Source organism: Poecilia reticulata, chromosome 16 (assembly GCF_904066995.2).
Source record: "Poecilia reticulata chromosome 16, P_reticulata-male-v2, whole genome shotgun sequence".
NCBI lineage: Eukaryota > Metazoa > Chordata > Actinopteri > Cyprinodontiformes > Poeciliidae > Poecilia > Poecilia reticulata.
In genome coordinates this window covers 30002297-30025165 of record NC_088845.1, presented here as the reverse complement: position 1 = coordinate 30025165, position 22869 = coordinate 30002297, and the positions used below count along the sequence as shown (strand labels likewise).

Here is a 22869-nt window from a genome sequence, read left to right as displayed (position 1 = left end):
TTACGTAACATTGCTTTAAACGTCTTCCCAGCTTGTTGTTTTCCTGGGTTGTCATGACGCTGTTTGTTCACTAACAAACCTCTGAGGCCTTCACAAAACATACAGACAATAAATTACGCAGAAATATAGTCCAGTCATGAGTCTTTTGAAGGTAAATTGGTTGCCGTTTGTTTAGTGGGCTGGATAGTGCATTTGCACACCACACGGTTCAGATTTATATTTGTAAGATATTTTGAAAACCACCATTCTTCTTACATTTCACAGCTGCGTAATACTGTGTGTCACGCTATTTTACAATGAAAGCCATGAATACTTATGTAAATGTGATTATCCTTAATAAATTCACCATAAATGTCTAAAATGTTATTCCATATTGTTAAAATAAAGTGTTTGTGTGTACAATTTGGAGGAAAGATTCATTTAATACAAGCTGGAGTAAGTAAGAATGTAACACAGGAGTATCAAACTTATTTTACTTTTGGCCACATCAAGATCAAGAAAGTACTTGAGGCAGAAAGCAATCATGAAACTACCTATAAAAAAAAACTATTAAAATATTAACAGAAAGCTGTCTCTGCATTCGACGAGTTCCTCTTGAGATTAAATAATATTAAATATATTTTCACCTTCATGTACAGTAAAACTGTGATTTTATTAACAAAATAATATTTAAAAACACAACTAATTTCAGAGGTTACACATAAAAGCTTATGGCTGGCCGGATATGGAAAAAGTGAAGAGCTGTGAAAACTTTCCGTCGTACAGATAGGTCTCTCAGCTTAATGCACAAGCTGAGCTTTGAGCTGATTAGTACCAAATCTTGAAATAAAACACAACATCTGTTCAGGAAATTTGGTTTTAATAGACAAAAATATCACATCAATTATTTCCATAAAACAGAGACTTTTGCATCCTTGCAGAACGTTTTGTTTTCAGGCAGCAACAAGCCAACAAGTCCTTCTGGTGGAACATGGTTGTGTAATGTTTACACAGAGCAAAAAGCAGCTTTTTTCTTTTTTCTTTTTCTTTGATTGATAAAACACAAGCAGGACCTGCTTTTCCAACGCTCCAGTTTCCCCGCATTCACACAGCAAACTGATTCCAGATCAGCACCTCCAATGCTTTAAAAATAGAAAGTGAAGCTAAGCTAAGATGTTCTTCGTCGGTCGGTAGAAACGCGGTTAAAAGTTCACAACGCTACGATCCAGGTTACAGCCACGTAATCAGTCAAAATGAACACAGAAAAAGAGGTGATATGCTTGGTGATGTACATTAGGGCAGCTCTTTGATCATGTCAGAATACAGGCAGATACATCTCTTTGGAAAACTTCAAGTTAAGGGGACACTTCATACACGAGCTGATAAAGTGCAACCCATTATAGAGAAAAAGAGAGAGAAAGAGAGAGTGAAGGCAATCCAACCCTGATCACGAGCAGACAAGACCGATACCGAATAACTCCGTATCCATTCCCACGCTGATCCATACCGTTCACTAGCTGCGTTTCCATTAACTATAGAATTGTGCACATTTAAATTCTAAAGATAAATTCGCTAAACAGAAACATGCCAATTTCGAAAAAACTCACTGGTTTCGATAAAAAGGTTTTTACAGTGTGATGAGGTGGTTCTTCAGTCAAATGAAATCCATGTATTTCATACAAAATAGATGTATAGATGTAACAGTTAACTTTTTCATGTGACTTTTTTCGCATTAAGTGATCAATAGCTGGATGTTACTACTGGCGGAAACGACAAAGAAGACGACGGGAAGTGGTAGCAGGATGATGGTGTGCTTTTTATTTTTTCTGACAACACGCAGCTGGCTCTCCCAGAGCTCTCACAGCATTATATAGTTAATAAAAATATGTGTGTCATTCAAATGTTTTGAATCCATAACTCTTGTGTAAAATCGCAGACTATTATTTCCCCAAAACGCTGGATACGTAGGATCTGTAGATGCAATGTTTCTGATGAATTATGAATATTTCTAATGTAACTGTTTACATTCGTCGCCGCCATGTTTTGTAAAGACATTGCGTGAACAAACTTATTCATATGTGGCTTTAGCTTAATTTCTTATTTGATGGAAACACGTTTTTTCACAATTGCAAAATTTAGTTTCGTTTTTTTTTTTTTACAAAGATTTGTGCACATTTGTAATGGAAACACAGCTACTGTTACATTTGAGCATAACATAAATATGACTAGATAAATCAGACCCATATAATACTGTTACAAATGCACAAAAAATAAATAGAATTCACAAAAATATATGTAATCTATGCGACTTCCTACAGCTTTCATGTCATTTCAGCCAGAATCTACAGCATACAATGCTATTCGCTCCTGGATAAACCTGGGAGGAAGAGAACTGATAAATTACAAGTTGGTCAGTAACGCCGAGATGGAATGGGAGATCGCTGAGCGATGTGTGCCATCGTGGATATTTGTGAACATAGTGTTAACTGGAGAGGCAGTGTGGTGCGTCGTTTTGCTGGAGTGTGTCGTATCGAGTGCTAACGGGAGGATCCGATCTGCAGGATCCCAACATCGGAATGTTTTCATGCCGTCGCCTCAGTGGAGATGTAGGACGGAGGAGCCTGTTTGCATGGGACGCTGATGTTGTCATCATACGGAGGCAGCAGCACCTGCACATTAACAACAACAAAACACACAGGAGAATATTTTGATCAGCCTTCTTTTGTTTTTCATAAAGTATGTGGTGCAATGCACAGGCAACATCTAGCAGCAGAAAATGGGGGGAAAAAAATTTATAAATTATATATATATATATATATATAGTAAGTATTACTACAGTAAGTATTACTGTACTACAGTAAGTATTACTAAATTAGAATGTTTGCCTAATATAGCTTTGTAACATTTAAAATTATTAAGCAGATGAACTTACGGTCTAATTTATAACTATAGTTAGAATACTTAAATTAAAAAGTACATATTGAGCAAATTTATATCAGGAATCTGTAGCGTTGTGATACTTGAAATTAGAATTGGACTCTAAACCAGACTGTTGACCCCATGTTCAAAGTCCTGGTCGTCATTTTCACTCAGTCTTCTCACGTCCAGACCACAGCTGATCCTGTTTAATTACTTTGAAAATTTCAACCCTGCCTCATGTTAGCCTGCAAGCAAAAGGACGACAGGCATGAGGAAACATAAAGGAGAAACATTATACAGTGCAAATATAAGGATAGGGACAGAGAAGAAAGGAAATGAAGAAACTTGAAAGAAACAAAGAATGAAAGAAAGAAAACAAAAAACAAAAGAAAGTTTGTTTTTAAGAGATCAGAGATGCAAACCCGAGATCCCATCAAATAAAATACCTAAGAGTCTTTAGCCTCCTCATTCAGCAGCTGAGTAAACCGACACCAGCTGAAGTCACTTCTCACCATGTGGCTGACAAAAACGTGAGCTCCCTGAACGGTTCATCTGGCTTCATATACAACACCATGTGTCTCACTGATGGGTCCCATGTTTTAAACAATAAGCCATTGAGAAAGTCCGTTCCTACAGACATGAACGGCCCTGGCCCTAAAACGCCTAACTGTTCACTTTTACCCGTGCATCATTTCTCATTTCTCTTCTTTCCTGGAAACCTACGGTGAAGTAGTTTCTGGTAGTTCTGTTTCATTTGTGCTAAATTTTATTTCTAACAAAAAGTAATAGCAGTCAGGAGAAACTTGCTGTAGCAGCTGATTCCCCTGACCGTCTTTGAGTTGATCTACACATATGATTTATTATTTGTATTTCTATTTTAAGATAAAACATTGCATATTTATTTCATCCTTTCAAACAAGAATTTTACTTCTATGTTTCCTATATGGTCGGTCGAGAATCACTCTGTCTTGAACAACCCAGAATCAAAATTTACTTTATTTTGTTTTTGTGAAGTTCTTCTGAAAATGCAATATTAAATATTATATAAAATATTCTACATTTTCCATTTTGTGCAAGTGTTGCAAAAAAATAAATAAATTACACATGTTCTTGACATTATAATGATGACCTGAAATTATTTTTAAAACATTTTATTTATTTATTTATTTTACATTTGTCAAATAAACCAACTTTGATACGCCCAATAAATAAATAAATAAATAAATAGCTCTTCCGAGTTGTTTTTTTTATTTGTTTTTTCAAAATTGCCATGTTTCCTTTAAGCAAATTTATTTTTGAAATATCAAAGTGCTCAATAATACGGCCAATGTGAACACAACTAATGATGTGACGAGCTGTGTTGGACACAGCTGTTGTTTTACTTTAGCACAAAACGCTACGAAAATGTATTTCGTTACAAAATGGATCAAATTTATACCTAAGCAGTGGTAGCAAATGTTGCCCCTCCCCCAACCACCACATCAACCTCATAAAGAGAAACGACCCTCATTTCGCGCTCTGATGCATTTTAATGGGAACCTTATTGCTTCTGTGTGGGAGTCAACCACTCAATGCTCGCCCAGGAATTCGTCCCACATGGACTCTTATTTGTGCACTTTCAACCTAAACCATCGTTTTTACTTCTGTTTCACCGCTCAGACTGTTAACCAAAAGCCACAGAGCGGTCTGCAGTGTGTGTGTGTGTGTGTGTGTACCGGGCTCTAATTGAATACGCCTTGTTTTAACTGAAAAAACATGAAACCTTGAGGCTGATGCTGGAAGATAAATGGACAGGTTCCTGTTGTCAGGCAGCAGAGAGGCCTCCTACTTCCCTTCTGCACCGCCAGGTGTTTTACTCATCAGGACCCTATAGACGCCCCCGCTTCCTAAACGTCCACGGCGACACATAAAACCACATGAAGTATAAATATGTGGAGTGTTTGCTTAAATGTGCTTGAAATGCTGCAGACTGGAAGCACATGTTCATCTAAATACATGTGAAACTGAACAAGGTAGAACACTGAAAAATAATAAGAAAACAGGTGGTCCAACTTTAAAAAACTAGTTCATTTGTTGCAAGTAATCACGTATGTATAGTACGTTTCTTAAGTTGTCATGTAAAGCAAATGTAGGTAAAGTTTGACAAACTTAATTTGATTACGTGTAAAAAATTCATTCTTATTTTTAAGTCGAAGCTTCATTCTGTTATTTCAGTGAAGTCAAAACAAATGACTTTCCCACAGTAAAGTTAAAGAACTTTTCAAAAGTTTTCAAGGTACGCCTTCAAACCACACTTTAGAAATAAAAGTACAAATTAGCTTAAAAAAAGACTGTTTCAATTCACTATTACATGTGTGCTATATCCTGTTCATCCAACGATGAACAGGATATTATTATGACGGGTAAACTGAAATATAGCAACTTTTTATGTCACAATTTTTATTTTTTTATTTATTTTTTTCTTATGTTTTCTGGCATTTAGCAAATAGAAATGATTTTTGGAAATTCAAATTGACCTAAAACAAGAAAAGTTTAATCTGATTTCACTTCACACAATGAGAAAAAAAATATAAAAATTGCAGGTGTATTTTTATCATCCTTATATTTATGGTTTCAACTGTAAAAAATGTTTTCCAAACGCGGGTTTTGAATCAAACAGACTACGCCGAGCAGACATGCTGGTCTCTATGGAGACAGGTATTAAGAGCTGATGGTCAAAGCAGGTGATTAGTGTTTCCACTGCCTCCGTCCTGTCGTGCTATAAGTGGTTCTAATTAGTGAGTGGGTGGCAGCAGTGGAGCCTCTGGTCTCCATCCAGGCTGCAGGCTGATGGCTTTGGCAGAGCGGAGCCTCGTCCCGGTTCGTCCAGCCTCTGTAAAGCCGCCTGCTGCCACAGAACGAACGCCTTTATGTTTCCTTCCTGCCTTCGACATGTTGGCTACGCAGCGGACAGACTGGCTAAAGCAGAAGGAAACCTACGCAGACGACAAAAACATGAGCGCAGGCCGGGACTGGATGAACGACAAGAAAAAAAAAAAAAATATATATATATATATATATATATATATATATATAATCTGTTTCTCTCCAGCTGTGAGGCGTATTGATGGATTTAGAGGTGGAAGAAAGAAACAAATCGACATTAAACACTGTTTCATGCTGGATACCGATATGCTGACATAAACACTGTGGAAATATGCTAAGTATATGTAAAATAAAATATATCTTCATGCGCCTTGAATTTTTTCTCGTTTTTGTCGCATATCGACTACAAAGTTGTATTTATTTTTTTTTATAATGGGTTTTCTTGCAAGAGATCAACACAAAATAGATAAGTGGAAGGAAGAGGAGGATTTTTTTTAGAAATACAAATCTGAAAAGTGTGGCATGCGATTATGTTCAGCCACCACTTTTGCACGATACCCCCAAATAAAGTCAAGTCCAAGTGAATTTGTCAATTACAACTCAGTAAATAGTTTATGTAAAAATAGTCTCTGCATCCGAGTGGTGAGTAATTCTTAAAATGAATTCATATTGAACGTCTCTTCACAAGTAGAACAGCATTCACTCCTCTTGTGTGAATAGGAGGAGTGAGATTTTTTTTTGGTTAGCAATTTAAAACTGCGGATGATTTTTCTTCCACTTTTTCTTCACTTAAACTCAAAACAAAAACAGTGAGTTCTGTGGTTGATGTGTGACTGAACGTGAAGCAGTTAAAGGGGGGATCAGCAGTTCTGCGAAACGCTGTAAATGCTGTGCATATTTATGGTAATACAGTTTATTCTTCCACAGAACTATCTGCTTTTTACGTATTCCGATCTGATGCGGAAATCGTCTTTACAGGTATTGTTAATAAAAGTTGTTTGCACAGCTGTTCGCTGGACATGAAAACTGACAGAGATATTAGTGTTGAAGAGGAGGAGCTCAGGTGGCCGCTGGAACGCCTGCAGCACAGCTGGGCTGCCAGAAGACATAAACTCAGGGTTTTTTTCTCTTCTCCAGCTTCTGTCTAAAGTTTCTGTTCTCACTGGAGAAACGGGAATAAATCTCATTTAGAGCCACAAATGTTAAATGATGTTTTGGGAAAAGCTTTTTTTTTTTAGTAAATATCTACTTGTTGAACTACAATTTTATTTCTATTTTTTGATTTAAAACAAATTCAAATGTTTGCAAAAAAAGATGAATGCATTTTCTTCTATGAGATATTGATATAACTATGTAAGAAAAAAAGCATATAGTTTCCAAAGTAATGACAAGAGCTGCTACTTTTAGAGTCATTCTGTTGTAGAAGTTTTGTGCAATTACTCATTGAAAAAACTGGGGAAAACATAAAAACCTTTGTTAATATAGCTATACTTAAAAACATTAGTTAGTTTAGAAAAATTTTGTGGAACACAGCTAAAACACAAAATCTTACCGAGTCGAGTTTCTAGTGCGAATATCTCAATACACTTAAAATAAGACAAAACTAACTCATAATTAAGTTTTAAGGGACGATATAAGAGCTTATTTAAGTCAATAGTCCCTTAATATTAATGAAGAAGTTCTAGTTCCTCTGGTAGATTATTTTACTTATAGTATTTTCCCATCTCAGTCTGTCGATGAAATTAGAACTTTTTCATCAATAGTAAGGAATCATAGACTTAAAACAAGCTCCTATATTTTGTTGAAAACTTACCTACTATGAGTTTGTTTTGTCTTATTTTAAGTCTTCTAATACATTTGCACTAGAAACTAGACTAAAAAAATACTTGGTAAGATTTTGTGTTTTTGCAGTGAAGCTCCAGAGTCACAAGTTGCGAACTGAGTGACAACGTTCCTGAAATAAATGGACTCTTTTTTTTGTGATTTAATTGGATTTATTGAACGTGTGTGTAGACGGTAGACAGTGACTCACTGTGGTGTCGTTGGTGGTGACGTAGAGCAGGATTTCAGAACCGCCCCTGCCGCTCACGTATCTGTAGCAGTTCCACACGCAGGCGATCAGGTAGGCCTGGGATGGGACAGGAGAAAAGCAAAGGAGGACCTCAGATGACCTCATACCAACTCTACCAACTGGGAAAAATGTTGAAGAGTTTACAAAACTAATCGACGATAATTGGTGATTCTAGGCAGACACGTTTGTATTCACAAGACAGAAACCGAGCAGCAGTCCGTTTAATATTTCTCTAAGAGTTCATGTAAATTTGCAGTCGGGTCGCCTCATCCCCAGAGAAGCTGTGTTAAATGCAGACATGCGTGCTGCACTACATGAGCAGCACGCCTCGCAGCGCATGAAAGGCTGGAGTTGGTTCTCAGCTTACTGGATTTGCCTGAGACCCATCCATCATTTAGCAGAAGAAGGAGAAACAAGCTCCTGTTGTGTTCTTTATCCACAGGATCCTTTCTGCTCTCGGCAGGCGGATCGTCACTGGAGCTCCTCTGTTCAACACAACACCATCTGCCGCGTCCATCCACCCGTCCATCTGCTCCACGGCCCAAAGCCACTCTGAGCGCGCTTTGCTTTCTTACTGTCACAGCCCAATTAGATGAGCCGGTGTGATTTAAAGAGGCCTTCGCAGGAAGGAAAAAGATCCGCTTCCTGGGGCGGGGCAGGGAGGGGCGGAGCTGGGAGGGCTGGGGCAGGAAGGGGCGGAGCTGGGGGGGCAGGAGGGGTTGGGGCGGGGCAAGGAGGAATGGGGCTGGGTCATTTAACCTCCCAGCTCTCTGCAGAGGAGGATCAGTGTGTGATCAGGATGATGGTTTGTAGATAACACAAACCATGAAAGAGTTTTCTTCAGCTGGGTGGAGATCAATAATGCAGCACAGCCCCTCCCTTGCCTATTGCTGCACACTACAGTCATATTCAGTGAATTAGAAAATATGTCCAGATGAGACTCGCTTGTCAAACTGAAAGTACCTTTTGAAAGTAGCAACCTTTAACCACATACTTTTAAATAAGCCCACATTTCTGTTTTTAAAAATATTTCTTTAATTGGTTTGACGTAATACTCTAATTTTAATTCTTACGTTTTCATTAGCCTTACGTGGAAAATCATCATGAGTAACATAAATAAAGGCTTCCAAACATCAATCTGTGTGGAATGAATCGAGATGATATGTTTCACTTTGTGATAAAGTTATTACTCTAAAGATTATTACAGAAAGAAATTATAATATTTTACACACTAAGCATTTGAAAACTACTAAATTTAACATACATTGTATTATTAAGAATCAATATAATTTTAGCAACACAGTAATTGAGAAGTGGGAAAAATTCCACAGAAACTATTTAATACTCAATAATTTTATAATTTTTACACAATGTTAATTATATGTAATTTTTTCGCTTTAACTTCTTTTTATAAAATAGAAACAAAAATATTATAAAATTACATTTCTCTATGTTTCGATTATCACATATCTATTAATAAATGTGCGTCTTAGTATCATGCTGTAATTTCATTACTGCCTATGAAAACTTAAAAACACCTAAACGGTGCTCAAATAGACTTCCAACTCAGAATATGTGAAAGAAATATTATAAAAAGTATTTATACTGATAAAAAAAACCACTTTTGAATGTATGCCTGGGTTCTTACTATGAAGTCAAAGAAGGTTTTACCTTAAAGCCGATGATGCAGCCGATGAAGAGCAGCACAACGAGGACCAGGCAGATGTTACTGAGCGCAGCCACTTCCTCTTTGTAAGGGAAATTATCCGGCTGCAAACGAATAAAAAAAAACAAAAAAACATTAAACAGCCAACAGGTAAGCATAAAGGAGCGTGCCTCATTTTTACTTCTATGATGTGACTCTTACCAGCTGCTGCAGGTAATCCTGTATTGTGTTTGGATACACCACAATGCTGACAGCCACCAGGGCGTTGAGAGCAAAGTCAAATATTTGGTAGCAGAAAAAGGGGATGATCCACGCGGCACGCAGCTGTGGCAAAAACATTTGTGAGACAGAAAGGTAGAATTCTTCCACAGAAAAAAATGATATTACAAAATAACCATTAAGTTTACCTTATATGCACCATATGTTGCCATTCCACATATAAGGATCATCAACAGGGAGATTGCTGAGGCAATGCACATGTCTGCAATAGCAAAAAAATTTTAAAACATATTAGAAATTCAAACTAGAAATAGAAACAATAAAGGTATGCCGCATCTGTCAAGCAGAAAAGGGATAAACCTCAGTTTTTTGGCTCACTCGCTGTTTGTTTTACCTCACATCACCCTCAGCGTAACAGAGGAAAACCAATAACTCTGTTACGTAAAATAAGAGCTTGGTACAATCAGATAAAGCACCGGCAGTACTGGAACAGTTCACCGAGACAACATCTTGCGCGTCATGTGAATCAATAACTTATTATCCAGCATTTCTTTAATGAACTGTAGCTGAGTCATCCAGTGAATCACATCTAGTCCATAAAATATGTCCCTTTGTTTGCAGCGACTAATTTACCTGAATGTCAAGAGAGCTGACAGAATTAGAACCTGAGAATTTTGAACACCAAAAATGAAAGTGCGACTGCAGACCTCATTTGCAATTAATCTCGTTTGTATTTGTATTTAGACAATAACAAGTATTCTTATCAATTTTTTTTCAATCTGGTTTGCAAGTATATTCCCATATTGTTCTTTAAATGTTATAAATTTAAGTAAATAAGTGTGATTAAATTTTTTTTCCAAAATAGAGCAATTGTGCAATAATACTCTATTTTGTGTCAGCTAATCTGGACATGTGTGGCTGGACTGTTGGTGGCTATTAGCCATGTTTGCTAATAGTGGACAACAAATTTAGCTAACATACAGCAAAAAGTTACTTTTAACTTCTAGTCTTTGTCTCCTGGTGAATTTAAATCCATTCAAACAAATGCAAAGCAAACATCAGGATGTTGTGTTAAAAAAAGCCGTTTCCAGTTTCCTTAGTCTCTACAAAAATACGTAGCTGCCATTAATTATATGTTCAGAGTAGATAATCATAAGTCATAATGAAAATAATATTTTTATTGATTGTGTAGAGTGGTCTTGGTTGACGGTGCTAGTTTTCTTATTGAGTAAAATTAATAGATTATCTCAAATCAGCAGACAGTAACAGTCACTACATAGACGTTCTCTCTAACCTTTAGTGTTTGTCCAGCCTTGGCACTGAAAACTCCTCAGACAAATAAATCACATTAAAGTGTTCTAGTTTTCGTGTGTGTTTTAAAAGAAGAGGCTGTATGTGGAACACAGCCGGCCTTACAGGGAAACTCTAATCCTGGGACTTTATAGTCGTTCTGAATCAGGGAATCTGAATGAATGCCATGTGGTGGCGGTAAACAAGACCAGAGCACTCCTGGACTAAGACGGATTTATCTAATTCTTTGGACAGATGGAAAGTAGGTTTGCATGACTGTGCTTTGGGGTGTTAAAGTCACACAAAGGTGTTTACTGTCCACTACTTAGAGAGGTAGTCTACTAAAACAGTCAAATGTCGCATTAGTTTCACAGAGAAAACCATAAAGTAATCAGAAAATCTAGCTTCAAACAGAGCATAAACAACACTTAACTTGTGGATTAATCAACAATTCATTTTACAGCAAAAGTACCAAAGGCGTACTAGATACAGTGCCGTGGAGTAATATTGACACTAACATCCCTTAAATTTTCCCATATGTTTTTATGTTACAGTAACAAACTTCAATGTATTTTAGCATGGTTTTGTATGATAGTTGGGTGGAAAACACACTGTGACGTTCTACTTATAACTTTGTTTTTAGGATACTTACTGGCATCATCCATGACATCCAGGTCATTGGCCAACTCTGCACTGGTCAGATGGTACTTTTCTGGATCACTGAGGGCCGTGAGCAGGATGAGTAACACCACGGCATTGATGAGCTTAGGAACAGAGGACATATGGGTAAGAAACAGGCAAAGTACAGTGGAGTTGTAGAGCTTATATGAACTCTAGGTTTTGTGCAGATGTAAAGTGGATACTGGAACATTAAAGGTCTGCTTGGAAATGTGTGTATTTTGTACAACACAATCTCTGGCCTGTGCAGTTCATTATGCTGATTACTCATTCATCCCTATTGATGGGGTGAAGCAACGGAACATTCTTCGCATTCAATAGGCAACCTGATACCAGACCTGCTACCTGAAGAGACCTGCTGCTGATTTATTAATAGCAGGTAGAGAAAGGATTTTTCCACATGGCCTTTAAATTTACTTCAAAAGGCTGCTGGGTTTTCTCCTCATTTTCAATTAGGAGACAATAACCTGGAATAAACTGTGATAGTTGGATACACTTAGCTGCACATGTCATCTGGACCATAAATTATGACAGAAATTATTGCGATGAAAGAAAACATTGTTATTTTGAGACCATTTTACGTAATGTGTAGATAACGGCATAATAATTCAAATTCAGCCCTCTACAAAAAAGTTCCAAGTTTGTAATGAACACTTTATCCTGTACAATGAAAATATTTTAAATGTATATAAAAAATAACAATAAAAAAAGACCAAAAACAATACATTGAAAATTAAACCCAACGCAACCGAACCGTAAATAAATTAGATTACAAAGTCTCTTTAAAACAAAATAGCCCTTCAAAAAATATGAATCGTCAGAATGGACATTATTGGGGGGCTTTTAACTTATCGATTAATTGATTAATTGCTTATTACGACAGGCTTACAAACCCATAAAAATGACCAGAATACCCTGGAATAATATTTCATCCTTTTGTTCCAACAAAAGGATGGATACTGTACTGTACTCCAGTACAGTATCCAACCTGAATTCCTCCAACGAGGCCACTCTGCCCCGCTGCTGCCGAATGTCTACAGGGATGCAGTGGGACACAGACGGATGCTCACCATATACCAGACCCCCAGGATGATGGTTCCTGTGCGGACATGGCAGCACAGGCAGCAGCTTGTGGAGAACCAGCGGTCCCACGGGGACATCATCATCTTGTCTGTGAGCATTTACACGCAGAGTCGGTGACGGGTCGGGTCGGGTCGGGAAGAAAAGCAGTCGCCTCGTCGTCCGAAGCACGTCCGCCGAGTCTCACCGAGAAATGACGAGAAGCAAAGCCATCCGCTGTTGGTCTATCGGTTGTTTACTCATCGCTTGAGCGGATTATAAACGCGCTGCCGCGTCAAGTTCGACACCATTTGAGGCGGAAAGCGGAAATCTGATTCCAAATTAAAACGCTGAATTTCACGTTGACGCAAAAATGTTTAACAAATTACTCGAATAGGGATTTTTTTGAAATTTTATTACACGTTTTCAGTGTACTTTTTCTTCTTCAGGTGAAGGAAGGAATTATTTAGCTGGTGTCGAACTGTGAACTTTACTCAGAAGCTGGATCTTCATTTTAATTAGGAAAATTCTTTGGGGTGAAACAAAGACCCTTTATTTTATTTATTTATTTATTTATTTATTTATTTATTTATTTTTGAGGGGAAGGGTCTATTTTTTGGAGACAATAGCTACAAAAGAAATTAATCGAGTTTGCAGACCCTGTTCAAGTTTTGGTGTAATTACTTCAGCTTAAATAATTTTGAAGAGTACTTCCGGTGAATCACCGGCTAATCTGTGCTATCTTGATTGGACAACAAGGATGCCCTCAGTGCTGTTGATGATTAACACCCGAAAGGAGATGGACTCAAATCCGATTATGTAATGCAGGTTCGAGAAAGTTACTAAACGGATTAAACTCAGAACATGAATCTGGAAATTACGGGTCAATTCTTTATACAGATCCGTTTATTTATTTATTTTTTCTTTACCGTTGAAGCTGTGTTAAAAGATAAAGCAGCCTAACGTTGCTATATAATTCGTAATATTTCACAGGGCAAATAATTGATAGAAGAGTAATAGAAATCCAACAGACATAGCGGTCATCACATGCTGTTCGAACAGTTGATTCAATGTAATTTAATCATTAAATGCAGGGAGTGCGAGTGACATCATTCATTCTGTGGAAAACAGATCGCTCTTATGGAGACAGTAAACTACAGTGCCTTGCGAAAGTATTCGGCCCCCTTGAACTTTTAAACCTTTTGCTGCTTTTCAGGCTTCAAACGCCCCACTTTGCAGTGTTTTGTTAAAACAGTTTAAAATATCTAATAAATTTTGTTCCATCTCACGATTGTGTCCCACTTGTTGATTCTTCACAAAAGAATAAAAATTTTAGATCTTCATGTTTGAAGCAGTGAGGGAAGACATCTCTAATTGAGCGGACTTGCCATTTACGTTTTAAAAAGGAATTTTAAAAAGCATTACCTGTAGAATCATTACCTGGCTGTTAATGCTCTAAATACAGGGTGCAGCTGCTGCCGAGTTACATATTTGCAGGCGCATAAAGAAAAAAGGTACAGGAAATATTAGTGGGGACTGTCCCCTTCATGCCAGAGTCCTTCAGGAAGTTACACCTATGCATTAATCCAACAGAAAACTAGATTACATCATATGTGGTAAAAACCAAGAAATGTAGATGCATTGTTAAATACTACAGTTCTGTAATGGAATCCATCTCTGCAGGTGTCAGCCATTGATATTTAGCAGTGTATATCAATGGGTCAACTCCCTACACCTCATTCATTTAATCATAGAATAAACAGTGATTGCACAATAAATGAGTAGTTCAGGGACGCTCGATATTATTCAGTTTATTGAGTAAAAGTCGGGAGTTTTCCTGGCTTATTTTTTTCATTATTTGATTTGAAACAGAACAGAAACATAAAGGCTATAAGGATTCAAAATTTACTCATACAGTATTTAAGATTTACACTTATTTTAAATAAAAGTATATACTATACCAATTCATCATAAGATTGTAAAAGTGGTAGTAATTAGACCAAAGATAGAAAAACTGGCCTTTATTTAGTCTTTTTACATATGGCTTTAGCTTTTCTTTTATTACAAACAAGTTTTACAAAAAGATTCGGAGGACTTCTGAATCAAGCAGAGGTGGAAAACCAAAAAAAAAAAAAAAAAACCTAAGAGGCTGACAACAATGACGTGTTTGCCATCAGAGGCCCCTCCACCCCTGCAGCATGGCTGCGGCTGACAGCAACTGGCCGTAAAAAAGACAGCAAGAGAACATTTTGTCGACACACGGCAGCAAAACGGACGAGACGAACCAGATGGACAGAGGTGGTGACATTTTTTCCAGAATCACAGGAAGAAAAAGCAAGAAACGTAGAGCCGACGCGAGTCCCTTTTCTGTGCCTGACGAGGCTCATTTACATCACGACAGTTTACAACTTGTAGAGCTTCCAACCGTTGGTCTGAAACCGCCGACATCGGAGCAGGTTAAAAGAAGGCTGCGTCACCCCATTCGGCCCAGTGTTGTGAGCGCCACCACCACAGGATTTCTAAACTTCATCAGTATTTTTCCTACAGGTCTAAGGACTAAATTACAGCTCCTTCAGTTATTTAATTCAGTGAAATTAGAAGACGTTATCAGAAAGATCAAATGCATACATAGAAATCATCAACACCTCATCACATTAGATTGCACTGCATTAAAATTTCAGTTTTCAAGGATCCACCAAACTGGCACATGATGTGTATTTAAAAAAAAAAAAGTCGTTTTCAGACACGATTTTTTTTCTCCTGGTAAAGTTCGTCAACGGCGACCGTCGTTCCAAGTCCCTGTCAGAGAAGGTGTTGCATAAGCAGGATGTGAAGTCTCTTGCATACGGAGGCGTCTCATGTCTCTCTCCTTGCCTTCTTCTTCTTCGCAGGTTTGGGCACTTGGCTCTCCTCGGTTTTTTCTGTGGAAACGAGGCAAAGAACACCTTCAACGCATGAGGCAGAAAGTTAAATTATGGAAAACTAGTTGTTTTGAAAAGTTGGAGCATTATAGAACTCTTGGATTCCAAAAAAAACCCCAACTTTCTGTGATTTTTCTTTTAGTTTCTAAGTACTTTGCAATCTTTTGGGAACAAGTCTGACTTCAGCATTAAAAATGCCTAATCCAAGACATTTTGTACTTACCTGAACAAATTACCCTAACTCCTATAATGAGCTCAGTAGATGAGCAGTTCCACCAGGTGTTTGCTAATTGCTACTGGCTAGTCTGAAGGAGCTGAGTACAGAGTTATAAAGGAGAGCTGCTCTGTGAGGCAGAAACTTGGAAACTGCAACTCTGAGGAGGAGCTGCGTCTTAAAAGATGGAGCTAGGTCCTGCCAGGTGTTTGGTTGCCATGGGAGATTAAAGTATTTATTGAAAATTTATGAAAGAATCAAGGCAACACTCCAGATATGTTATAATGTAATGTGAAGGGAAAAAAAATTGATTTATCATGATACAGTCCCTTCAATAACTCCTATTGCAATTTTTCTTTTTTACCAAATAGAAAAATTTAAATAAATTCCATTTTTGGTTGTTAACTTTAAAAACAAAATTTACTGATTCATTAGTTTTTATGAATCAGTAAATTTTTATGAATCAGCAAAAAGTACAAGTTTTGCTTATACTTGACTACACTGCAAGCATAAGCAAAACATGCCTGAACAGCGCCCCCTGGAGAAGCATTGGACCGAGTGTGACGTTCTTACTTTGCTGTGTCGGAGCAGGAAGGTTGTTCTGCTTGGCATCGGGCTCTCCATCGGTTGGCTTCTGTGGCACTTGTGTGACAGGGGGTTTCTGGGATATGGTGTCCTTCACGGGTCGATCTCCTCTCGCCTGTTCAGAGAAGGAAACGAAAAACTTTTACATTATTATTGGGCCGGATGGAGGGGGGGAGAGAGCTGGAAAAAAAAAAATCTGTACAGAATAAAGATGGACCAAAAAACACTCTGCTTGTGACAGTTAAGGCAAATTATCTTATTTCAACCGTTTGTTGAATCCTGACGAGCTTATGAGGGAATGAGCCATTAACAAGGCTTATCCAATCCCATGCCTCGTCCTGCCCTGGCCGCCCCACTGACCTCCACAGCAGCTGCCTTGACAGGCTGGACGGCAGCAGCGTTCTCCTGAACAGGTGGTGGCTTCTTCATCGAAACGGCAGGTGCAGGTGTCGCTTCCGCTTCCTTCGCCGGCTCGTCCACCTTCACAGGACGTGGGACAGAGGAGGAAATTAAATTGTACTATTTGGGAAATTTAGCCAAGTACAAACAAGTTCAATACCATTTGATTGATTCCACAGCCAAAGTGACCTTATGAATTCCTCCAGCGGTTAGAGTTTTATCTTTACCTGGCCAGGTGTTCCTCCCTCCTCGGAAGTCTTCTTCTTCTTCTTTTTCTTCTTTTTAGTTTTGGCTGCTCCATCAGTAGTGGCATCACCTTTGTCCTTATCATCTTCATCATCCTCCTTTAAACAATGAAAGGGATAAACAAAAAAAAAAAGTCTAAGAACCGTAAACACTAAACAGAAAAAAACAGAGCTTTGTGAAGGTACTTGGAACTTCTTCTAAGTCACAAGTTGTATCAATTTAGCTTCTTCTTCAAGAAGTTAAAATACACTTGAGTTACTTTGGAACCCAAAACTGTAAAGAATTATATTTGGAAATGCTACAATTACTTTGGCAACTTTTAGACCCTACCATATATTAAGATATTAAAAAAAACACACATGGGGATGGAGATGGTGTTTGTATGTCAAATGTCCAGTGTGCCAGGAGTTGTTGTTTTTTTGACAACTTTTTGAACTTGTATGATCAGATGAAGTTAACTTTTGTTTACATTCAAGTTGTACAAAATTAACTCTTATTATTTTGTCCATATCTTTGCAAGAAATAAATTTTTAAAGAATCAAGTCGGAAAAGAGTTCAGGAATAAACCACCTATTTCCACCTGTTGCCTTTTCTAAAGAGCATTTTTGGCTTTAGAACTTAAAAAGCTGCAGTGTAGGCAGCCTTATTATTACTATTATCATTTTTACTTAATTTTTTTTAACTGAACCGAAACACACTGAATTCCGCAGCAGATCTACATGTCAAGGTTGTCATAACCAACCTGCGTCCCTCTCCTTCACTATGTTTTTCATTAAAACTTTCTCCTAACCTGTGAACCGTGACACTCTTGGATGTTGTTATCTAGTTGTGTTGACAGTTAGTAGCAAAGTACTGCATTCCTTTATACATCACATGCACATTTAAGATTTAGCACGTTATGTTGACAACTTGGCAGCTAAAACCAATGGTAGTCATCGTCGGTGAGTAGTCTTTTTTGCCCTCCAGCAGGAAGCTGGGTAGCTGGATCTTGTGTGCCTGACGTCACAACATGCAATATGTCTGTTTATTTTTTTACATAAAATCTCTTTATGTACAAAGAAGCATAATTATTATAAGTTAGCAAAATATGGACAGGTATACCCATCAGTTTCCAGCTAACTTCCATTAAGTTAATCAGGATGGTGTGTGGACTCACAGCCGCTGCGATCAGAGCAGCCTTGTCTGGCTCAGGGAGGAGCGGCTCCTGAAGCTGGGCCGGCTCGGCGGTGGGCTCCTCGTAGTTCCCCCAGGCTTCAGATGGAGCGTTCCAGTCAGAGCTGGGGTCGGCCGAACCTCCATCTGAAAAACACACATATTGACCGGCTGGATCTTGACCACGATGGCACGTTACTTCAAATGAAAGGCTTTAAGAGAAAAAGGAAAGGAAAGGAGAGGAAAAAAAATAAAAACATAGCGTACTGAGTCCAGACCACTCATCCTCCACTCTGGGCTGATTGAGCCAGGTCAGGTCGCTCACAGGTTGGGCCTCTACAAAACACAACCAGTTCATCAAATAAACAGAGGAGGGAAAAAAAAAAAAACTTAGAAGACTTCGCCATCTAGTGGCGAGTCACTCTACAAAATGAGCAGCAAACTTACGAGGAACTCCCAGACCGCTTAGACACACCAGATTGAGTTCTGGTGAGGGAACCGGCACAGCCCACGACTCTGAAACACAGACACACATTTCACACATACACGCGTAGTGACAGTGCGACTCGATTCAGTTACTAAATGACTGAAACTCAACCAAGAAATCTACTTGGCTACATTTGTATTTTCCAGTGGGTCAGGGATAAACTCTACAGACAAGTATTAAAGGATCTTGGGCTCAAACAGGTCTTCCAAATGGACAATGACCCAAAGCATACAGCAAAAAAGATTACAAAGTGTCTTAAGCACAACAAAGTCAATGATTTTATTAGGGCTGGAACGATTATAGCTCCTTGATTATTAAAATTCCTCGAGGAACATTTATCTGCCTCAAAGTTTAATTAAATTATGTTTTTTCTGTAGCACAGTGTGTTCCCCTCGGATCATTATTTGTGATGATGCGGCAGCGCTCTTACTTCCGCCTATGAGTTGTTGTGAAGTGCTAGCAGGATGGTGGTGAATTGTTTGGCGTTTTGTGAGGGTTTGGGGACAAATAAGGATCGTTGAATTTTGAGGTGCGATGGTTGGAGTACAACAGATTTTCTGCTGTCGGAATGGTGGGAATATGAGAAAGAGAAGAGAGAGAGAGAGAGAGAGAGAGAGAGAGAGATCCGATTCCTCGATTAATCGTAAAAATATTCTATAGAGTACTCGATTACTAACATATTCTTTTACAACAGCCCTAGTTTTTATACATATCCAATACAAAGTCCTGATCTCAGTTGTGTGAAGACGTTGTGGGTAGATCTGAACAGGTGTGTGAAAGTGAGGCGGCCTGCAAAATGGACTCGGGTCAACCTGTTCTGTCAGGAGAAACGGACCAGAACTCCAGAAAACTACTGAGGAAGGAAACCCCAAAAAAGTCATACTGTTTGTAAACCTCTGATTTTGAACACACTAATAAATAAATCGCTAACATCTTGCATTCTTGTAAAACAAGAGAAGCTTGATCCGATTAGGTCTCTTGATTTGGTTGAATTTTATCGAGGAGGATAAGAATAACAACAATATGAATGTGAAACATTTTAGACATGTTGAAAACAAGTAACATTCTACAGAGAATCCTCCCCAAAATATATTTTATTTTGTGCTTGTAGTGCAAAAAAATGGAAAAGTAATAGCTAAAAATTCTAACTATTAATATCGTTCCAAAACAATGTCATACCAAGTAAAAAAAAAACAAAAACATGTTTACCATCTGAACCTGCTCTCCAAAGTGAAGCCGTTTGCCTCTGGGTTGTCCAGGAACTCGTCTTTGGAGCAGCGCTCTGTGGTGCGACCTTCACTGCCTTATCAGCGGTGGCAGCGGCCACCTCCGGCACCACGCTGCTGTTAGCTAACAGCAAAGAATAAAAATGAATAAATAAATAAATTAATTCATTAAAAAAACACAAAATAAACTGCACTGGAAAGACTTCAGATTTCAAGGACTTATGTCCGTTCCCCTACATAAAGCTGCTCTCGCAAAGGGTTGAGAGTCTGAATCAATAAGTCGTCAAAGTGAGACGCTTGTGCTGGTAATTACCTTGAGAGACAGCAGCTTCAGCCTTCTCTGCCTTCGCTTTTGCAGATTCTCCTGGGAACAGAAACAGGTCAACAAAGGTCACGAGCGCCATCCACGTGAGGCTGTTTTAAAAGGGTAAACACACTCGGCCCCTTCAGGGAAGGCTCACAGAAGATTTAATTCCCCGTGGTAATCATATTTTTAGTACGCCTCATCAACAGGAGACCAACCAGGGAGAGGCGAAAACAAAAAAACACAAAATAACTGAACTTGTTTAAGCCGCTGTGGGCCACAGGAAACCTTCACATTTCATCTGAAACCCGAGATAACAACAAATGTAACCTTTTTTCTTCTTCTGGCTGGCAGGAGGTGCAGGTGGCGCCGCGGAGGCTCTGGGCTGCTCCGGCGGAGCGTTCACAGGTGTGTCTCCTCCTCCAGGACTGGCGGAGCCGTCGCTCGAGTTCTTATCTTTCTTGCGCTGTTCACGTTTCTCCTTGTTGCTGACCTTGGTCTCCCATGTGCCTGAAAACGCACACTTCACAGCGTTAAAGGACTGATTATGGTTCAGAAAAAACATGCGGCTGCAGTTACGCATGAAGAGTGCTGAAGCATTTAAATTTAATGCAAGACATGAAAAATTATGTAATACAGATTTACATCCATTTACCACTGATTAAACAATAATTTTTTATATATATATAATTTCACCTTCTTCTGGTTCTTTGCCATCCCCAGTTGCTGCCTTGGTCTCCTTCACAGCTGGTTTGGCCTTCTTTTTGGACTTCTTTGTCTGTAAATATGCAATATGAATAGGGTTAAAATGTACAATTTATTACACAGGAACAAGAAAAAGGAAAAAACATGGATAACACTGTGACAAGGGGAAAGAAATCCCTGAAATTCATAAAGACTGCTAAATCAGCTAATGTACTGAACCTCATATCTCAGTCTATGGACTTTCACAATGTGGAATGCACTTTCCTGCTCTGCGTTTATATGAATGTACCAAAAATTGCGAAGCTTTTCTTAGTAGGGTGCAACATTTGACGCAGATGTAATCAGGAAAAGAAATGTTTCCCATTCAGAATTACCTCTGCAACCTTGTCGGTCTTGACTTGCGGTGGGGGAGCCTGGTGATGTGGCACTCTCTCCTCGCACGCTGTGGCTCCTTCCTGTGCTTCAGCAACAGCTCTCCCATTCGGCTGAGCTTTCTAAGAATATACAGAAGAATAAAGAACGCCATAAAGTCTCTTAATAATCAAACCAACATTCAGTTGAAAATAAAAGCTTTTAATAGAGCCAACTCCCTCTCGAGCCAGTGGCTAGCTAGGTTAGCCGTCACATTGCTGCAACTGTCACAGTGGCGTTAGCCTGTCAACTAGCCCCGCAAACAGCGCGGCTCAACAGCCCCGTTTTCATTCACCCACCTTCTCTGCCTTCTTCTTCTTTTTCTTCGGTTCCTCCGCTTTCACGGGCTTACTGGCTCCCCGTTTTCCCTCCACCCCGTCGTCCACAGGACTTACAGCTGGTCGCTTCCTGAAGATAGTCCGACAGACTGAGGCCCACAGGGCGACCATCAGCAGTAGCCCGCTGCATGCCGCAAGGAGGATTATCCATGGCGGAATAAGCTCCGGCTTCAGTCCCACGTCCACGCCGAATTCGGAGCGGAGCCACTCCAGGCCTTTGGTCAACAGTTCATTCAGACGGCTTGTAAGCAGCCTGAGCTGCTGAGAGGCCGCGTCCTGCCACTGCTCCATCCCTCTTTATTTCAGACAACAGACTGATTATTCACGCTGCGCTCACCGCTACTCGCGGAGCTAGCAAGCCACGCTAGCTAAAAATAACGGAACGACTCCGACATGATGGCAAACAATGAAATCATCAGCCAGCAGCATCGGCCAAGATGGGGACACTGCTGACTCACAGGACCTTGAACGCGCCGCCGAGAGAGAGTATATCAGCTAACTGGCCAGTGAGCCAACAGTTATCATTATTAGCTTATGTGCCCTTAATCTGAGCAGCACAATACATCTAATGTGACCGCGCAAACAGCAAGTTCACCTCATATGGCTCCGTTAAGACTGGAGAAATGCTGCGTTCAATGCGGTAGGAAAAATCAACATTCCAGGCTGTACACCGTATAAACGAGTCGTAGGATTCCAAAAAAAAGATTGAATAAGTTTTAGATATTGCACCACAAAATATATCATTAAAAAATCTCGGCAAAGACAGGAAAATAGTTGCATGAGACGAGCCCTAGATTTGTGTCACTAGATTCCTCAGCCCAATTATTTTACTGTACAAAAATAGCCACACATAATATGCCGTTGTTTTAATAGATTTTACTTTCAAATTGTGTCACCCAAAGACGTTAATATAATCACATACTTGATTCAAAAACAAAACAAAAAAAAAATCTACACCAGTTCTGTTAAATGGGACGGTGCAAGGACCTGATTAGTTGAGGCACGGTTTACAAAAAAAATAGTCGAAGATTTTCTTATATATAGCTACTTAAGAGAATTGCTATATTATTTTCCTTCAGTATTGTTTAACATTCTTGTGACAGAAAACAATTATATTTAAAAAAAAAAAGGGCAT

General features: G+C 38.9%; 2 protein-coding genes across 2 annotated transcripts; both read right to left on the bottom strand.

Annotated features, from left to right (window-relative positions):
- Nucleotides 1-842: 842 nt before the first annotated feature.
- Nucleotides 843-13052, bottom strand: LOC103478192 (lysosomal-associated transmembrane protein 4B-like). The gene is made up of 7 exons (XM_008431770.3): nucleotides 12758-13052; nucleotides 11662-11773; nucleotides 9908-9981; nucleotides 9702-9824; nucleotides 9506-9604; nucleotides 7796-7891; nucleotides 843-2648 (listed from the first exon to the last, which is right to left on the bottom strand). Exons 1-7 carry the CDS (start codon nucleotides 12866-12868, stop codon nucleotides 2562-2564), a joined length of 702 nt encoding a protein of 233 aa, XP_008429992.1. The 5' UTR covers nucleotides 12869-13052; the 3' UTR covers nucleotides 843-2561.
- Nucleotides 13053-14752: 1700 nt separating this feature from the next.
- LOC103478193 (protein LYRIC-like) lies at nucleotides 14753-22352 on the bottom strand. Its single transcript, XM_008431772.3, has 13 exons — nucleotides 21696-22352; nucleotides 21360-21479; nucleotides 20977-21058; nucleotides 20611-20790; nucleotides 20290-20340; nucleotides 19960-20100; nucleotides 18711-18779; nucleotides 18531-18599; nucleotides 18268-18410; nucleotides 17093-17209; nucleotides 16827-16946; nucleotides 16455-16581; nucleotides 14753-15667 (listed from the first exon to the last, which is right to left on the bottom strand). The coding sequence occupies exons 1-13, from the start codon at nucleotides 22023-22025 to the stop codon at nucleotides 15603-15605; spliced, it is 1614 nt and encodes a 537-aa protein (XP_008429994.2). The 5' UTR covers nucleotides 22026-22352; the 3' UTR covers nucleotides 14753-15602.
- Nucleotides 22353-22869: the final 517 nt, after the last annotated feature.